General features: G+C 33.2%; 1 protein-coding gene across 1 annotated transcript; it reads left to right on the top strand.

Annotated features, from left to right (window-relative positions):
• Positions 1–3,540: 3,540 nt before the first annotated feature.
• On the top strand, positions 3,541–18,161 carry LOC132718682 (transmembrane protein 19-like). Its single transcript, XM_060702397.1, has 6 exons — positions 3,541–3,733; positions 6,145–6,255; positions 6,877–7,014; positions 10,360–10,617; positions 11,382–11,597; positions 12,229–18,161. The coding sequence occupies exons 1-6, from the start codon at positions 3,556–3,558 to the stop codon at positions 12,432–12,434; spliced, it is 1,107 nt and encodes a 368-aa protein (XP_060558380.1). The 5' UTR covers positions 3,541–3,555; the 3' UTR covers positions 12,435–18,161.

Here is an 18,161-nt window from a genome sequence, read left to right as displayed (position 1 = left end):
ATAAGTTTTAGTGTTTTCAGGAAAATTAAAGAAGATACATGTATTATGTTTTATAATGGTTAAATGATGGATTTTGAGCATGTTAGATGCCTATCACGATACTGAAAGCAGTGTTGAATTTGATTTTTTTGCCACAAAATTACCAAAACATAAACAAAGTGGCATTTTATCTTCCATAAACAAATCTTTGTGACTTTAGTAATGGCAAAAACGAGTAAAAAGGATGGTTAAGCTGTATTTATAATGAGTCTATAATGAAAATTAGGCATTTTGAGGGCTTACAATCTTAATTCTCAGTTAATTTTACTTAATGTTAGGGGGAATATGCCATCTTCTATGTATTATTTACATATGTTGCATATTTATTACGATATATATAGACAGACGAACTGGGAAGTCATTGACCGAGAGGTTAAGGTCGTTGACTTTAAACCACTTACTAGTAATTGCCACTCACTGCTGTGTGTTCTAATCCCGCCTGGGAATCCTAAAGTTATGATTATTTCATGTAAGGGAGCTTTCGGAATGGCAACCAAAATATATTAAGAAAATCAACCTTGAGAAAAATTAACTAAGTTTTTAAGAAGATAATCATGTTATATGCAACTGATGACTGATTTTGCAGGATTCTGACCTATTTTTGGTAATTCTTGTACATTTTAATTAAGTGTCGTTTGCAATGGGTAAATTACTTTGTTTATTCATTTGACATTATTTTACTTTTTAATAAGTTTTAGTGTTTTCATGAAAATTAACACAGATCTGGAAGCATGCAGCTTAAAGCAGTTCTTAATTTTAAGCACTCAATGTCCCTGAGTATCCACAGAAATTATATAAGTACTGGGCTACTAGTATACTTTACTGCAGTTACATTCGTCGCATCCCTTCAAATTTGCCATTTAAAAACAAAAAACAAAAACGATCGTAAAAAATAAATTTTACGGATAGGTCGCCTTTTTAAGATAAAGAAGGATAGTTCAAGCAACAATATTGCGAAATATTTCTTCTAGTCTGTCCAGATTATATTAGATAAAATGATTTTCTGACGTCAGACGTGTTTTAAGTCTATTCAATTGGCTTATTTCGTGTTTTGTCCGCAAATGGATTGGTTTTCCCCGGGTAGAATAAAAACAAATAAAAAACAAAGTACAAGCTAGTGCTCTCACGAAACTTGTGTCATTTCATAATGAGGACAATGCGTGTTTATTTAGATGTCGTCTGATTATTCTCCTTTGATATTGATGACCTTATAGGAAACCTTTCTATTTTTCCCATACATATATGTATAATCTAAAAATGTAGTCTTTTACAGATACTTTTATTTCCTCCAAGAATGAAGAGTATAGCAGTATTTACAAAACAACAATACATATGAAGTACAATATGAATTTGATACATTATTAAGATAATAAACAAAAATGATAATATAAACAGGATTCGAGTTAGCTTATCAACAAGAAATGTAAGTATAAAATAAAATATACATAATATTATTTCACACATTATAAAATTTACATAATTTTATTTCACACATTATAAAATTTAGCCAATGCACTTCCAGCATTTGCACCACGTGATGTTCCAAAAGAAATCAATATTGCATTCAATATTCCATTAAGAATTGTTTTTATTTCAAAAAGTCCATATCAAATCCATATCACATCCCATAAGTTATTTATAGCCTCGCTTTCAATTCCAGAGTTCAAAAGGTTCATTTCAAAACCATATCGCACCCTATCTAGCCTCGTTTACATTCTTGAGAGTCCAAAATCCATACCAAATCCTTACTGTAATCGAAGTAACAAAGTTCTGTTAAAATGTCCAAAAATGGAGTTGTTAAATAGAGATCATTAAACATGGTTGAGAATATGCTGATTATATTGGACCCATACACAGCTGCAAAACCTATATTAGACTAGGTTAGCGCTTCGTCCAATATGGTTTGACATCTATGAGCTCGTCCAACAGAAAACAATATTGTACTCTACGATGTTTAATAACCTCATATTTTTTCACACATAATAAAATATTACCAATGAACTTTTATCATTTGCGACACGTACGTGTTGTTCCAAATATAAATCATTATTGGGTCAATTTAGCCTCGTTCTCATGTCCAGAGTCCAAACATAGATATCAAATTTATATCACACTCCATATAGCCTCGTTTTCATTTCAAGAGTCCAATTAAAATATCTTTATCAAATGCATATCATACTCCATCTAGCCTACCTTCCATTTTGTGACTCCAAAAAGCCAACAAAGTTCTGTGAAAATGTAAAAAAATGGTGGTGTAAAAATAAATAGATACATAGTTAAGAACATTACTGATTCTATCGTCTCTTCAAATATGTTTTGACAGCTGTGCACCCGTCTAATAGAATTCAGTATTGTACTCCACAATGTATAGGTGTCTTATACGAAAGCTTGTATTTCATTTATTAATGCAGTTTATAAGAAGGGAGACAACCCTGACATACCATAAAGTTAATTTTAATACTAGTTTTCTCCCTTTACTGTACATGTTTTGAAGGGTGTTTGGACTTTACACCTCCTGGATGTTTCATCCCTGGACGTTTCACCCCCAAAACCCTGGTCTTTTCACCTCCACTTTTTAAATTTGATAAATATATTATGAAATAAATACCATTATGGGTTACAATATTGTTGAGGAATCTATTCAAAAGGACTGAGAACGATATGCCAATGGTGAAATCAACAGTGCTACTAAACTATTGCGTGCTATTTCACATTCATATGGAATTGCTGAGAATTCTGTGTACAGTGTAAAGTGAATTTTAGTGAAAAGAGTCGACATTCACAAATAGTCACTTCAGTGAAAACAGTGAAAAAACAAATGAAAACTTGCAAGGTTGAACTAGTGAAAGTGTACATATTGTATTATAGTAATCATAGTGATTAGTCTGAAATGTTTTATATTATTATAGATTTTTAATATTTTGTATTATATACACACAGTATTATATAAAAGAAAATTCAATGTTAGTACATTTAATTTTATTTACTTACATGATTTTTAATATTTTAACTTTTTTTTTACAAGAGAGTATTTTTCTATTAAAGTATTTAATTTGAAATAATTGGTAATAAATTCATTCTAGCTTGATTTTTTTAAAGCATTTTCAGCAAGTTTTTGTAATAGATTTATCTTAATGAATAAAAAAGACAAATAATGAAGATGACAAAATGATAGTTGAATATTTAGAATAAAATATGATACCATTTTTATTTTCTTATTATTTTTTATAAAATAGGAAATAAAAGTAGCCTAAACGTCTAGGAGGTGTAAAGACCAAAGGTGAAACATCCAGGAGGTGTAAAGACCAAAGATGAAATGTCCAGGAGGTGTCTTAAATCTTAAATCTTAATCTTTACTTTTAACGCACCATGACTGTTATTGATGCCGTTTCTGATAGCTCAGTCCGGTGCGTTTGCAAGGGGTTATAGTTATAGGTCGTCTCGGAACCATTTTGATAATTGTGATGAGAATGGTTTATGAACACTTTTAAGTGTCCGATTTGCTTTAAAGCTAATATGTCCGTGACCGAATCGGGACCGAAAAGTATCGAGGCCGACTTGAAAAAAAAAGTATCCAAGGGAAATAACCGTTATCACACTTGCAAAATGAAACTAGTATTTATTTTAGCTGTCATTATTCCATTGAGTGTCATATTCTGGTTATCAACATGTATCTTCCATTATTATAGATCAGGTAATGCGCTGGATATGTGAAAATTAATTGTCACTGTCTAAATTTGTAAATAAATGTAAATGAAATATGTTTTCGCGACAAAAAAATGTGCACACCTACCTTTTCATTATTTTCTCAAAATAATTTTATTTTTTGTCCCCAACTTTGGGGGAGGGGAAGCATTTAGATTTACCCTTGTCCGTCCATCCGTCTGTCCTTCCGTCCGTCCGTTCTCATTTTGTGTCACACGTAGCTCAAAAAGTATTTGACCTGGAGTCCTGAAACTTTACAGCATGTATAGTTGTGCACCTGGGTATTTTCGTGTGGATATATTTAGTATTTTTAGAGTTATTGCCCTTGACTTAGTAAAAATTTGCAATTTTCAATTTGTGTCGCACATAACTCAAGAAGTATTTGACCTAGAGTCATGAAACTTTATAGGAATGTTGTTCAGCATGTGAAGTTGTGCACCTGGGTATTTTAGTGTGGATATATTTAGTATGTTTAGAGTTATTGTCAATGACTTAGTAAAAATTTACAATTTTCAACTCGTGTCGCATGTGACTCAAAAAAGAATTTGACCTAGAGTCATGAAACCTTACAGGAATGTTGCTCAGCATGTGAAGTTGTGCACCTGGGTATTTTTGTGTGGATATATTTAGTATTTTTAGAGTTATTGCCCTTGACTTAGTAAAGATTTACAATTTTCAACTTGTGTTGCATGTGACTCAAAAAGTATTTGACCTGGAGTCATGAAACTTTACAGCATGTGAAGTTGTGCACCTGGGTATTTTTGTGTGGATATATTTAGTATTTTTAGAGTTATTGCCCTTGACTTAGTAAAGATTTACAATTTTCAACTTGTGTTGCATGTAACTCAAAAAGTATTTGATCTAGAGACATCAAACTTTATATAAAATTTAATCAGATTGTGAAGTTGTGCACCTGGGGTATGGTCTTGTAGATTTATTTTGTTTTGTTAAAATTTACATATTTTAGTATTTAAATAGGGTCTTGAAACTTTACAGGAATTTTTATCAGCATGTGTAGTTGTGCACCTAGGTATTTTTGTTTAGATTTATGTAGTATTTGTGGAGTTATTGTACTTGACTTAGTAAAAATTTACAATTTTCAACTTGTGTCACACGTAGCTCAAAAAGTATTTGACATATGGTCGAAACTTTACAGGAATGTTGATCAGCATGTGAAGTTTTGCTTCTGGGGTTTCGCTTGTGAATTGATGTTTTGTCAGAGTTATTGCCATTGACTAAGTGAAAAATTTGTGTTGTGTGTACCTCAGAATGTATTTAACCTATAGAGTCATGAAACTTAACAGGAATGTTGGTCAGCATATGTAGTTGTGCACCTTGGATTCCGCTTGTGGATTCATTCAATATTTGTAGAGTTATTGCCCTTGACTTCTAAAAACTGTTTCATTATGTTGTGTTATTTGTTCCTTGAGTGCTTTACTGAGTTAGAATCAGTCAACTTTGCAGGAATAATGATCAACATCACTGTAAAGCTATGCACCTGGGATTTTGCATGTGGTTTTTTTCAGCTTTGTTAGAGTTATTGCCCTTGACTTAGTGTAAATTTACAGTTTTCAACTTGTTCATGCATAGCTCAAAAAGTATTTGACCTGTAGGCCTGAAAGTTTACAAGAATGTTGGTCAGCATGTGCACTTATGCACCTTGGGGTTTGCTTGTGGATATATTCAGTATTTGTAAAGTTCTTCCCCTTTACTTAGTAAAAGATTTTTAGATTTCAACTTGTGGCACATGTAGCCCAAAAAATATTTGACCAGTGTTGCATCTAGGCCACGCGATTTTGCGATTTGCGCATTTTTTATGCAGATCGCGCATTTTAATGATGTCAATGAGCGCCAAGTCGAGCATCTGACGATCTTTTCAACTTAATTCAGTGTATCTTCGTGGTATCTTGAATGCTTACGCCATGTTTGTTTTGACACCCGTGGTTATGACTAAAATATGTACTAAATCGCGTGTAGCAGCCGACTGGGTCATCTCGCATGTGTTTTGTAGTATTCGTCAATATTTTTTTTTTTCTACTTCCGTTTTTGAGTGAACGATAACTGTCAAAAATGCCTGAATGTAAAATAAATAAATTCTTTTCGGTATGTCATATTGTAAGGTAAATATATGTCCCACACATATTTTTCAAATCCCCCACATTTTTCTTACATAATGTTGGGAGTTCTACTCATGTGCCTGTTTGTGCCTGAAACAATGAATGGAGTGGTTCCTACACTAGTAGTAAAGCTGGGAAGCGGCCATATAGCCTGAACAGTGTTAATGCATTGGTATCTAGTCAATCCAGAGAAATTTGTAATATATATTATAATCATATATATATTGTAGTTTTATATTTTTCAGTACATGTTAAAACAGTTAACAAATTTTATTTTTTTCAGATGTTGAAACTGTGTCCCCAGTAAGGTTTCTCATAGCAGTTGTAGCCCCTGTCCTCATCACAAAATGGGGACAGAAAAGAGGAAGCCTGGACACATCAGGAGCTGTTGCAGGTATTTAACTCTGCCTGTGTATTTAACACTAGCCAGCAAGTCAAGGGTCACGAAGGCTATAAAATTTTCCAACTGCCAGTTTGTGATAAATAAGCATTCAGTCAACTTAGTTTCCTAAATATGACAAAACTAAATTTCAATCTGAACAGCTAATTCATATTTGATTCCAGGAAAAGAATAAAAAATAAAGGTTTAAATCATTTATCTAGATTTTATTTTCCACTTTCATAGTTTAACACTTTTTGGTTTGTTAAAGGCTTATCAAGCTTGTATGTACATGTACAAAATGTATTGCCAACTTCTAACCTGAATGGCTTGTAGTTTTCTGGATCTAAATTCATTGACTGTTGCCAGTATTTTCAATATGATCATAGCTGTCAAACAAATCTTGATTTCTTCTATGTGACATTGTGCTTCTTGGTCATATCAAGTTCTAAGCATATTATTAAAGCAACAATCCATCCATTTGCACTGCCAGAGCTATTAATGAGGTTCTTGTCATATGACTGGTTTTTTTTGCAAAAATGCACAATACAAATAATATTACAAAAAGGATAACCATGAAAAATAATGCCCCAGGAATAATGTCAATGTTGCAGTACCTGTAATTTGTTATTTCAGCGTTACTTGTTGGATTTCTGATGACAATAAGCAACCTGTGTTTCTTCTCATCTCTCCTTGCCTTCTTTGTGTTTGCTTCAAAGGTCACCAAGTTCAGAACAGATCAGAAGAAGAAACAAGAGGATGATTTTAAAGAAGGTAAGGATGACTTTGTCATGGGGTTAAAAAAATATGTTTCGGGTTTCCCAACCTACTTTTATTTTTAATCGCCAACACTAGACCTTGCTTTGCATTTCCACTCTTTCAAAATCTTTATGTCATGGTTCAGAACTGTTCACTATTTACGGGAGATGATGTGTAAAGCGGCTGGTACAGTTGCGGAACGGTAATACGCTGGTCACGGGTTTGAGTCTATGTCAGACTGCACATTTTCCTCACCCTGTGACATTTACAATATTTATATTAGGGCCGGGAATTATATTCGAATATTCGAAACACTACCGAATATTCGAACATTGAAAAACGAATACGAATATTCGAAAAAAAATAGCAATGTTTTATTTTTTGTCATTACTTTCAAATTTCAATGAAGATCGTAAATTAAACCTTTTCCATTTCCTTGACCAGGTGTTCAAATATTTGTATGACGCCTGTCAACAATTATCGCCAATTAACTGTGAAAACTTTGGGGTCTAGTTGCTCAAAAGGGCACTCGTTTCACAGTTTACAATTTACCCGTTTAACAGTTTATAATGCAAATTTTTCCGATTTTAATTATCCTATTTATTGTTTTTAGCTCACCTGTCACAAAGTGACAGGGGTGAGCTTTTGTGATCGCTTTTCGTCCGGCGTCCGTCCGTCCGTAAACTTTTACTTTAAATGACATCTCATAAACCACTAAGCCAATTTCATCCAAACTTCACAGGAATGTTCCTTTGGTGGTCACCTTTAGAAATTGTTCAAAGAATTTAATTCCATGCAGAACTCTGGTTGCCATGGCAACCGAAAGAAAAAACTTTAAATATCTTCTTTTAAAGAACCCATGGAGCTAGAGCTAAGATATTTAGCATGAAACATCATCTAGTAAGTGTCTACCAAGTTTGTTCAAATAAAAGCCCTTGGGTCAAAATTGGCCCCGCCCCGGGGGTCATTGATTTACCCTATATGCATATAGTAAAAACTTAAAAAATCTTCTTTTAAAGAACCCATAGAGCTAGAGCTAAGATATTTAGCATGAAACATCTTCTAATAAGTGTCTACCAAGTTTGTTCAAATAAAAGCCCTTGGGTCAAAATTGGCCCCGCCCCAGGGGGTCATTGATTTTCCCCTTTATGCATATAGTAAAAACTTAAAAAATCTTCTTTTAAAGAACCCATAGAGCTAGAGCTAAGATATTTAGCATGAAACATGTTCTAATGGGTGGTTACAAAGTTTGTTCAAATAAAAGCCCTGGGGTCAAAATTGACCCCGCCCCGGGGGTCATTGATTTTCCCTATATGCATATAGTAAAAACTTAAAAAATCTTCTTTTAAAGAACCAAAAGAGCTAGAGCTAAGATATTTAGCATGAAACATGTTCTAATAAGTGTCTACCAAGTTTGTTCAAATAAAAGCCCAGGGGTCAAAATTGGCCCCGCCCCGGGGGTCATTGATTTTCCCTATATGCATATAGTAAAAACTTAAAAAATCTTCTTTTAAAGAACCCAAAGAGCTAGAGCTAAGATATTTAGCATGAAACATGTTCTAATAAGTGTCTACCAAGTTTGTTCAAATAAAAGCCCAGGGGTCAAAATTGGCCCCGCCCCAGGGGGTCATTGATTTTCCCTATATGCATATAGTAAAAACTTAAAAAATCTTCTTTTAAAGAACCCAAAGAGCTAGAGCTAAGATATTTAGCATGAAACATGTGCTAATGGGTGTCTACAAAGTTTGTTCAAATAAAAGCCCTGGGGTCAAAATTGGCCCGCCCCGGGGTCATTGATTTTCCTTTTATGTGTATAGCAAAAACTTAAAAAATCTTCTTTGAAAAAACCCAAATAGCTAGAGTTTAGATATTAAGCATGAAACATCTTCTAGTGAGTGTCTACAAAGTTTGTTCAAATAAAAGCCCTTGGGTCAAAATTGGCCCGGCCCTGGGGGTCATTGATTTTCCTTATGGCAAAAACTTAAAAATCTTCTTTGAAATAACCCAAATAGCTAGAGTTTAGTTATTAAGCATGAAACATCTTCTAGTAAGTGTCAACAAAGTTTGTTCAAATAACAGCCCTGGGGCTAAAACTGGCCCCGCCCCAGAGGTGTCATTGTTTTTAACTATATGTGTATAGTAAAAACTTAAAAAATCTTCTTTTAAAAAACCCAATGAGCTAGAGGTAAGATTGCAGGAAACATCTTTTTGTTGGTGTCTACCAAGTTTGTTCAAATAAAAGCCCTGGGGTTTAAACTAGCCCCGCTCCGGGGGCCTAAATACAGGTGAGCGACCTCAGGGCCATCATGGCCCTCTTGTCTGTGTTATAATCTTTCTGAATTATCAATAATTGTCTTAAATTTTGTGAATAAGAATAAATCGGCACGCATTAATCGACGCGTTATGAAAGCATGGGAAGTGTCAAAATTCCGTCAGAATATATTTATTCCGTAGACATTAGACTCCGTGTGATATTTACATTGTACTGCGTTATATTTAAGAATATTTTAAACTTTATCTAAAATTATAAATAAAAATATTTTATACAAGTTAAGTTCCAATATAATTATGTGTTTTTAAATTTTGGGGCTAAGAGGCTACGATGATTCATATTACTGTCAGTCAAGTTACCTCCCGTTGATAAGACAGTGGTCGGGTTTACCGAACAAAAGACAATCAAATTATGAATTTATTTCAAAAGTAAACATATATCTCGATTTACAATATATAAAATAAAATAAACTTTGACATAGCACTAAAAGGTCTTTTTAATCGCCAATTATTCCAAGCATTTTAAAGAAGAATAATATTCGACGCAATCAATTTCGGATATGTATACGTCAAAGAGAAATATCGGAACAAATGTTGTAAAAAAAGAATATTCGAATATATTCGAATATTGAAAACGAATATTCGAACATCCAATTCCTTATTCGTTCCCAGCCCTAATTTATATACATTGTATATATGAAATTGGTTAAAAAATTAAATCATATACATGTATATTAAAAAGCTTAAAGACAATAATTTAAATGGTTTTGTAGCTAGATAGTAAGATATTTTTCTAATGAAAAATTCTCTTTAGGAATATAATCAATATTCTACCATGTTTGGTTATGTATGACGAGACATGTTGGTGGGATGGATTTTGCTTGATTAATGAATACAAGGTCAATGTAAACACATTTATTCACTCTGACCAGGACCTATATTGATGGTAGCTCGTTTTCATCATTTTGATATGAAAATTCTACAATATCACTATGGACAGTTTTAAATTCAAGGCTTAAAAAATAACATTACACACAATAAGAAGTGTTGAACTCTTTGTTAATGACAGGTATATTATTCCAATTTTAGGTGGAATGAGAAACTGGGTACAGGTCCTGTGTAACGGAGGTATCGCAGCAGAAATGGCCTTGATATACCTGGTCGATGTTGGCTGCTCAGAGAAGTTGATCGACTTCAGCACACATTACACCGCTAGTTGGTTCAGTATGGCCGTACTTGGTGCCCTCTGTTGTAGCTGTGGTGACACTTTCTCCTCCGAGATTGGCTCTGTAATTGGTAAATCAAGGGAGGCAATTCTAATAACAAATTTCAAATATGTACCCAAAGGTAGTCTTTCTTTGGAACACATTTCCAGTTTTTCCTTATTAAACTTCAGTTTTTCTAATATAGCCGATCTAATGATGAAATTGTTTTGGAAAAGTAAGGTTAAATTTAGAATTAAAGCTTGTTTATTTAATACTGCTTAATTAAGTCAGTGCTTGGGCATGAGACATGTTACATTTCCCATTAGCTTCCATGAACAGGCACATAATAAAATTATGCAAATGCAACTTCCTTCAGTTATTTTTGTTTTTACTGATTGAGAAACTTCCTCTTCCCCAAAAAGTCTATGTCACTAAATTTGTTATTTATTTTCCATGAAATATGTAAATTTGATGTAAATGATCGTCTTAGCTAACAAGAGATTTAGACTCAATTTGAGATTTTAAAATCTTCTAAAACTGTTTAAGGATGAGCCAGCTTACCTAACATCTGTGGTTCTACTCAGGTGCTCATTCTTGCCTGAAATAATGCACAGAGGGGCACCTGAGGTATTTCTCCACCATTAAAGCTGGAACGTTGCCATATGACCTCTTCTGTGTTGTTGTGACATAGAACCCAACCAAAAGAAAAAGAAAAGCAAGCTCAAAAGCAGGTCAATATAAGATTTTTAAAACCTCTGAGCCAGGACTTTGAAAACTCACTAAATTCACTAAAGTCATAACAAGTTTATCTTATTAATTTATTTTGCTTCCATTTTGTTGTCATAAGTTAGCATAGTTCTGGCATAAGTAAGTATAGTGTTGGCATAATTTTGCATACTCTTTCAGGTACAAATGGTGCTATATCTTTGACTGGTACACTGGCAAGTATGGTTGGTGGAATGTTGGTGGGGCTTGCGTTTTATATCACACTGTTATTGCTGGTCAATGATGTATATTTATTAGAGTCACCAGCCCAGTGGCCTGTAGTGCCGATCTGCGCGCTACTTGGATTACTAGGATCAACTATTGACTCATTCCTTGGAGCAACACTCCAGTACTCAGGTTTGATTTGCATGCAAATCATCATATGTTTTTGTTATTGTAATGTTTTGTTTAATGGTTTGACTATTAGATAAATAGGGAGAGCTTTTGTACTTGTCCAGACTTCGGCATTACATCACAGTTTGGTAAATTTTTTGCATGCAAGATGGTATCTCCAAAATTTTTGTAGAGAATGGGTTGAAACTTCACACACATATTTGAGAGCATATTAGGGGTTCACTTTCCAAGGCCCATAACTCTTAACATGGATTTTGACAGAGTTATGGCCCTTTTTGAACTTCGAAAATTATAAATTTTCCAGACTTCTTCTACTTAGAGTGCTGCTTCAAGACTCGTCTATGAACATGTGACCCTAGTTCCCCACCTCTCTGAATTTGAAATCTTGGGCTGATACTGCCTGTGTACTTATTAACAGATTTTGCATGGGAGCATTTTATTTTTATCTGATTAATGTTTCACAATAAACATTTTACGTATCAATTGTTGGTCAATCAACATTATAACAGTCAGTCTTTTGAAATATGTATATAGTCAATTAAAAAATTAATATAATTTAACTGTAAGAAAGTATGTAGTTGCCATATTTTTAGCCAAGCCATTATGGACATTGTATTTTGACTTTATGTTACAGGGTATGACAAGAAAAAGCAGTGTGTTGTACACCATCGTGGACCAGGGATAGATGATATATGTGGTACAGATTTCCTCGACAACCACAGTGTGAATCTTCTATCCTCTCTACTTACCTCCCTCCTGGCACCGAAACTAGCACTCAGTCTATGGCATCGCTTCTTAGAAATAGACCGCTTTCAGTTCTTAGAAAAGTCACCTGTATGATTATTTTAGAAATTTACGACAAATACCTTAGAGCAGTAACAGGTTAAGTCCTTTCAAATTTAATAGGAGTTAACCAGTTATAGCACTGAGGCAACAATATACAAACTTTGCTCAAACAGCTGGAAAGTGGAAAGTTTTCTTTTAAATTGCAAAAATGATATTTTTGACATCTTGAAAAGACATATGTAATCTATGCTATATCTAAACGAAATGGCGTCTCTATGTCCACTATAAATATTTGAAAGAAAGCTTTAGAATTTGACTGTGAATTCTAAAAGAAAATTTCCATGAATTAAATATGGATTTCTCCAGGACAGTTTTTTTTATGCCCCCGCCATGTAATGGCCGGGGCATATAGTGTTACCCTGTTCCGTCATTCCGTCCTTCCGTCCTTCCGTCATTCTGTCATTCTGTCATCATCAGTTTCCGTTCATTATCTTAAGAACGGTTGCACACATTCAACTCAAATTTGACATATGGATATGTCATGAGAAAATACAGGTCAAGTTCGAATTTGGTCTTGGTTTGATGATTTTTGGCAGAGTTATGCCCCTTTTACTTTGAAAATAATATGAAATTTCAGTTTCCGTTCATTATCTCCCCAACGGTACAACACATTCAACTCAAACTTGACATATGGATATGTCATTAGAAAATACAGGTCAAGTTCGAATTTAGTCATGGTTCGATGAATTTTGGCAGAGTTATGCCCCTTTTACTTTGAAAATAATATGAAATTTTCAGTTTCCGTTCATTATCTCCCCAACGGTACAACACATTCAACTCAAACTTGACATATGGATATGTCATGAGAAAATACAGGTCAAGTTCGAATTTGGTTATGGTTCGATGACTTTTGGCAGAGTTATGCCCCTTTTACTTTGAAAATAATATGACATTTTCAGTTTCCGTTCATTATCTCCCCAAAGGTACAACACATTCAACTCAAACTTGACATATGGATATGTCAGGAAAAAAATACAGGTCAAGTTTGAATTTGGTTATGGTTTGATGATTTTTGGCAGAGTTATGCCCCTTTTACTTTGAAAACAATATGAAATTTTCAGTTTCCGTTCATTATCTCCCCAATGGTACAACACATTCAACTCAAATTTGACATATGGATATGTTTTTGGAATGCCCAGGCCAAGTTCGAATTTGGTCATGGTTCAATGATTTTTGGCAGAGTAATGCCCCTTTCACTTTGAAAATAATATGAAATTTACAGTTTCTGTTTATTATCTACCCAACAGTGATACATATTCAACTTAAATTTGACATATGGATATGTCAAAGGAATGGGCAGGTCAAGTTGGAATTTGGTCATGGTTTGATGATTTTTTGGCAGAGTTATGTCCCTTTCACTTTGAAAATAATATAGATACATCTTAGGAATAAGCAGTTAATGTTTGAATTTGGTCGTGGTTCAATGATTTAAGACAAACTTATCTTTCCTGAATGTTGGAAAAATTTTGAACTTTCAGTTTCAGCACTCATACTTTTAGCCATTATTTTGGCTACAAATATGCAATATGCTTTTTTTAAAAGGTTAAGACTGAATAATTTCAGTGCCTTGAACATTGTATGAAAATGGTTTGTGTTAACATTGAAGGGCTTTGAACATTTAAGGGCTTTGAACTTAAACTGAAAAAAATAATTAATGCACCATCTGAAATTTTGGCTGCATGCGGGGGCATCCGTGGCATGATGACACATTTCTAGTTTTTTTTTCAAAAATAAATCTAAAAGGGACTCCACTGAGTTTTGTTGGCATGATGGGACAGAAAGTGATTTCTTAAAAAAGTAACTCAAACTTTTTATTAAAATTTTCTTAAAACATCATTTAAAAGTCATCTGAATGCTTTGTGTTATTTTTCATTAGTAAACTAACAAAATAGCTTTATTATACCTCTTCCATATCAGGGTACAAAGCTTTTTACTTATGTTGGTAACGAAATAGTCTAGTTTGTGACTTTTGTAAGGCAGCATTATTTTTTTCCCCGTTTTTGTATTTTTGCAATTAAGATGGTAACAAAAACATCTAGTCTGTGGTCTTTGACAGCATTAATTTTTTCCCCTAGTTTTAATGTAGCTTTGCAACTAAGATGATTTAAGGTTTACATAGCAGCATATTTATATTATAAATTTACAGTGTTATGTGTTCTATAAGTGTTTAAGACGTTGTTTGTTAGAAGCCAAGCCCGGCTTTCACTAACGTTCTCAAACTGAGATAAATCTCAACTTTAGATTGTCTCAATATAGACTGAGATTCTTACTCACCTGAGAAAAATCTCAAGTCTTAAGTTGAGATTTTTCTCAGATTTTGTTAGTGAAAGCCAAACTGAGAAAAATCTCAATCTCAGTCTCTGAGTTGAGAAAAATCTCAGATTTGAGCTGAGATTTTGACTTTGAGAAAGTAAGTGAAAGCCGGGGCTGATCCTCTTCATGATTTATTGTTTCAAGACGGAATCAAAGGTGTTATAGACATGAGCCTTAAACTTTTCACCCAATTTCTTTTTTTCAACTATTCCTTTTACCTTATTCAAAATTCTAAATTTTTGAAACTTATTCATAGAATCAACCAATGCATCATAAATTTGTACACAAAACTTGCCCTGCTTTGAGTATCAATTAGAGTATTTTATTTTATTTCCTAAAGAGTTGGTTTTTTTATTCAAAAGCTCAAATTTAGCAGTCAACAGACTCTTTTCTCAGAATACTAGGGCGTTAAGGGGGCTTGACCTTATAATAGTGGCCTCAGAAAGTTTGACTGCATACTTCATAATCACTATTACACATGTTGACTTCATCTTTATTTTCATCTTCCAATTTTTCATCATTTTGACATATGTGTTCAGTTTATATTTGATTCAAAAGTGTTGAGTTTTTCTGAAATATTTTAGATGTATTTAAGATATATTAAGGATACGACAAGGGTTTTATCCATTTTGTGGCATTTATAATGTTTTGTGTTTAATGTGAATGGTAGCCATACATGTAATCTACAAGTACTCTACAAGTACATGAATTTATTTACCTTGTCATTATAAGAATATACAAGTGTATTTGAGCCGCGTCACGACAAAACCAATGTTATGTGTTTGCGACCAGCATGGATCAAAACCAGCCTGCTCATCCGCACAGTCTGATCAGGATCCATGCTATTGCTATCAGTTTCTCTACTTAAAATAGGGTTTGTAAGCGAACAGCATGGAACCTGATCAGACTTCGCGGATGCGCAGCCTGGTCTGGATCCATGCTGGTCGCAAAAGCATTATTTTGGTTTCGTCGTGATGCGGCTCAATTTTAAATGTTGAGGGCATTCTAGTGTATAGTGTACAATATATTTTTTTTTGCAAATGTCCATCTTGAAAGCACTTTCTTTATATTTTTTCAACAGTCTTTAATTAGTGTTAAAAAGTTTGAACTATTTAAGGAATAGACATACAACAGTTTATTGTTCTTTCAGTTTTAGATGTACTGTGCCTTTTATTCATTTCTAAAGAACTACATGTGTTATTTTGTAATAATTTATTTACACAAGACTAGTGTCGTCACATTTTGTCAAATTATGTTCTGAAAAAGTGGATGACATTATTATATTATATATAATATGAATTGTCTTAATAGGAATTATTTTTGTTAGAGGTCATGACCTTAAACAAGATGATGCAGTTGATTTTATCTTAACCTGTATAATGGTATTTAATTCAAGTGGTGGCAGCCCGAGTGGTTAACACTTAAGGTAGTCTTACTGTAACATTTTCCTACCAAATTTCAGCAAATATTGTAGCAAATCCATTATTTCCGAAATATGATGTTTTCAAAATCCTGAGCATTAGATTATTTACAATCACTCGTCCTTTATCGCAATGTACTCAATTCTGGTTATAAACAGTTGCACATTATTGAATACCGAAGATTGTGAAAATATCGTTCCGCAGAAGACTGATTTATAACGACTTTGGCCGATATTAAAAATTTTTTGGCGGGAAAGCATTTCAATAGCACTACCTTAAGACTGGTTACCTAAAGGATTGCTGGCCTCATGGATTTAAACCCCATCAGTGATAAGCTGTTGTTTCCTTAAACAAGAATTTTTTTTCTCATTGCATAATATTCAGATTGATTACTGATTAGTACTGACAGTGTATATGTAAGCTTATAACAACCTGCACACTCGAATTGTTATAAATTCTGTATAAACTGACTGTATTCAATGGACTATACAGTCAAACCAGTGTTTAAGACCACCTCTAAGTAAAGATAATCTAATGAATATAGATTATTTTTCATCAAACGTACATTGAACAGAGTAACCCCCAAATCAAGACCACTGTCAATGTTAAGTCTCTTCTTTATGGCCTTGGTTAACATGTTTGACTGTCTACATATTCTGGAAAACCCATTGCGATTTTACAACTGTATGATGAAAGTTGATTTACTGTGGATTTTACAGGTGTTTTAAATGATTTTGTTTTGGGGTCACTATTGTTTGTTATTTATATTGATTAAATATATTTATTTATTATTTCTTATGATTATTGGTAGTACAACAAGAGGTAATTTGTTGGTATTTGTTGTAGTATAAATTATTATATAATATAAATAACAATGATGTACATGTAATTTTTTTATAAAACATAATTTAATGTAATATATCCATCTTTGAATCAAGTGAGTATTTTGTTTAACTCATGATGTTGTCAGGTCAGCATATCCATTTAGTTTCTGTGTTTTTACTTGGTTACCGTGAGGCTAACATTTTGATATAATAATTGAACACAACTCTTACTCATAACATCATTTTACAAATGATGATAAAAGACATTAAGATTGTTGAGGATATTAAAAATAGAAAAGCGAATTACCCTTGAAATGTTAAAAATAGCTATAAATAGGTGATGATAAACAAATTTCAGAAGTTTTATATTTATTTCCAGAGCTAAAAAATTGAATATCTTAAAGAATTCAAAGTTTCTATTTAAAAAATAGTGAATAGTGTTATGTGTTGTTTTCCAATCACGGCATTCAATTATTATTATTATAGTAATGTTGTTTTTTGGAAATTAATTGTCTCTTTAGTTTGTAATGGAAAATGAATCGAAAAATTAAGCATTTTTTCTCAAGACCGGCTTTCACTGACGTTCCCAAACTATGACCATTCTCAACCTAAGATTGTCTCAATATTGACTGAGATTCTTACTCACCTGAGTAAAATCTCAAGTTGGCTTTCACTAAACTTTTTCTCAACCCTTGAGATTTTTCTGAACTGAGACTTTCATTATCTCAATGCATGAGTGAAAGCCAAACTGAGTTGAGAAAAATTTCAGATTTGAGCTGAGATTTTGACTTTGAGAACTTTGGTGAAAGCCGGGCAAGATCTGTTGTTCCAAAAGTGACTGCCAACTTTTTTCCAGACAGTGGTGATGTGAAGGTTTCATGGCATTAGGCTGATGAAGTGTTGTCAGCCTATCTGTGGTGTTATCCTTTACCACCTTAATTACCTTAAATTGACTTGTCCATCTTTCAGTCTGGACAAAACCATTCATCATTTTTGGGGGAAATTTTAAAAACTTTGTACTGACTGAATAGTGTACAGTTCAGACCATGGAGACAAGCAATCATGTGGGAAATTTCTTTGTTTTATAAACTGCTTTAGTTATTGTTGATTTTATACATTTGTTAATAAGAAAAGTAAAAAATAAAAATAATTTATATACTGTA

The sequence above is a fragment of the Ruditapes philippinarum genome, unplaced genomic scaffold, assembly GCF_026571515.1.
Source record: "Ruditapes philippinarum isolate M1 unplaced genomic scaffold, ASM2657151v2 ctg941_1_1_1_1, whole genome shotgun sequence".
NCBI classification, from domain to species: Eukaryota; Metazoa; Mollusca; class Bivalvia; order Venerida; family Veneridae; genus Ruditapes; species Ruditapes philippinarum.
The sequence above is the reverse complement of the archived record's forward strand: the minus strand, read 5'-3'. Positions and strand labels throughout refer to the sequence as shown.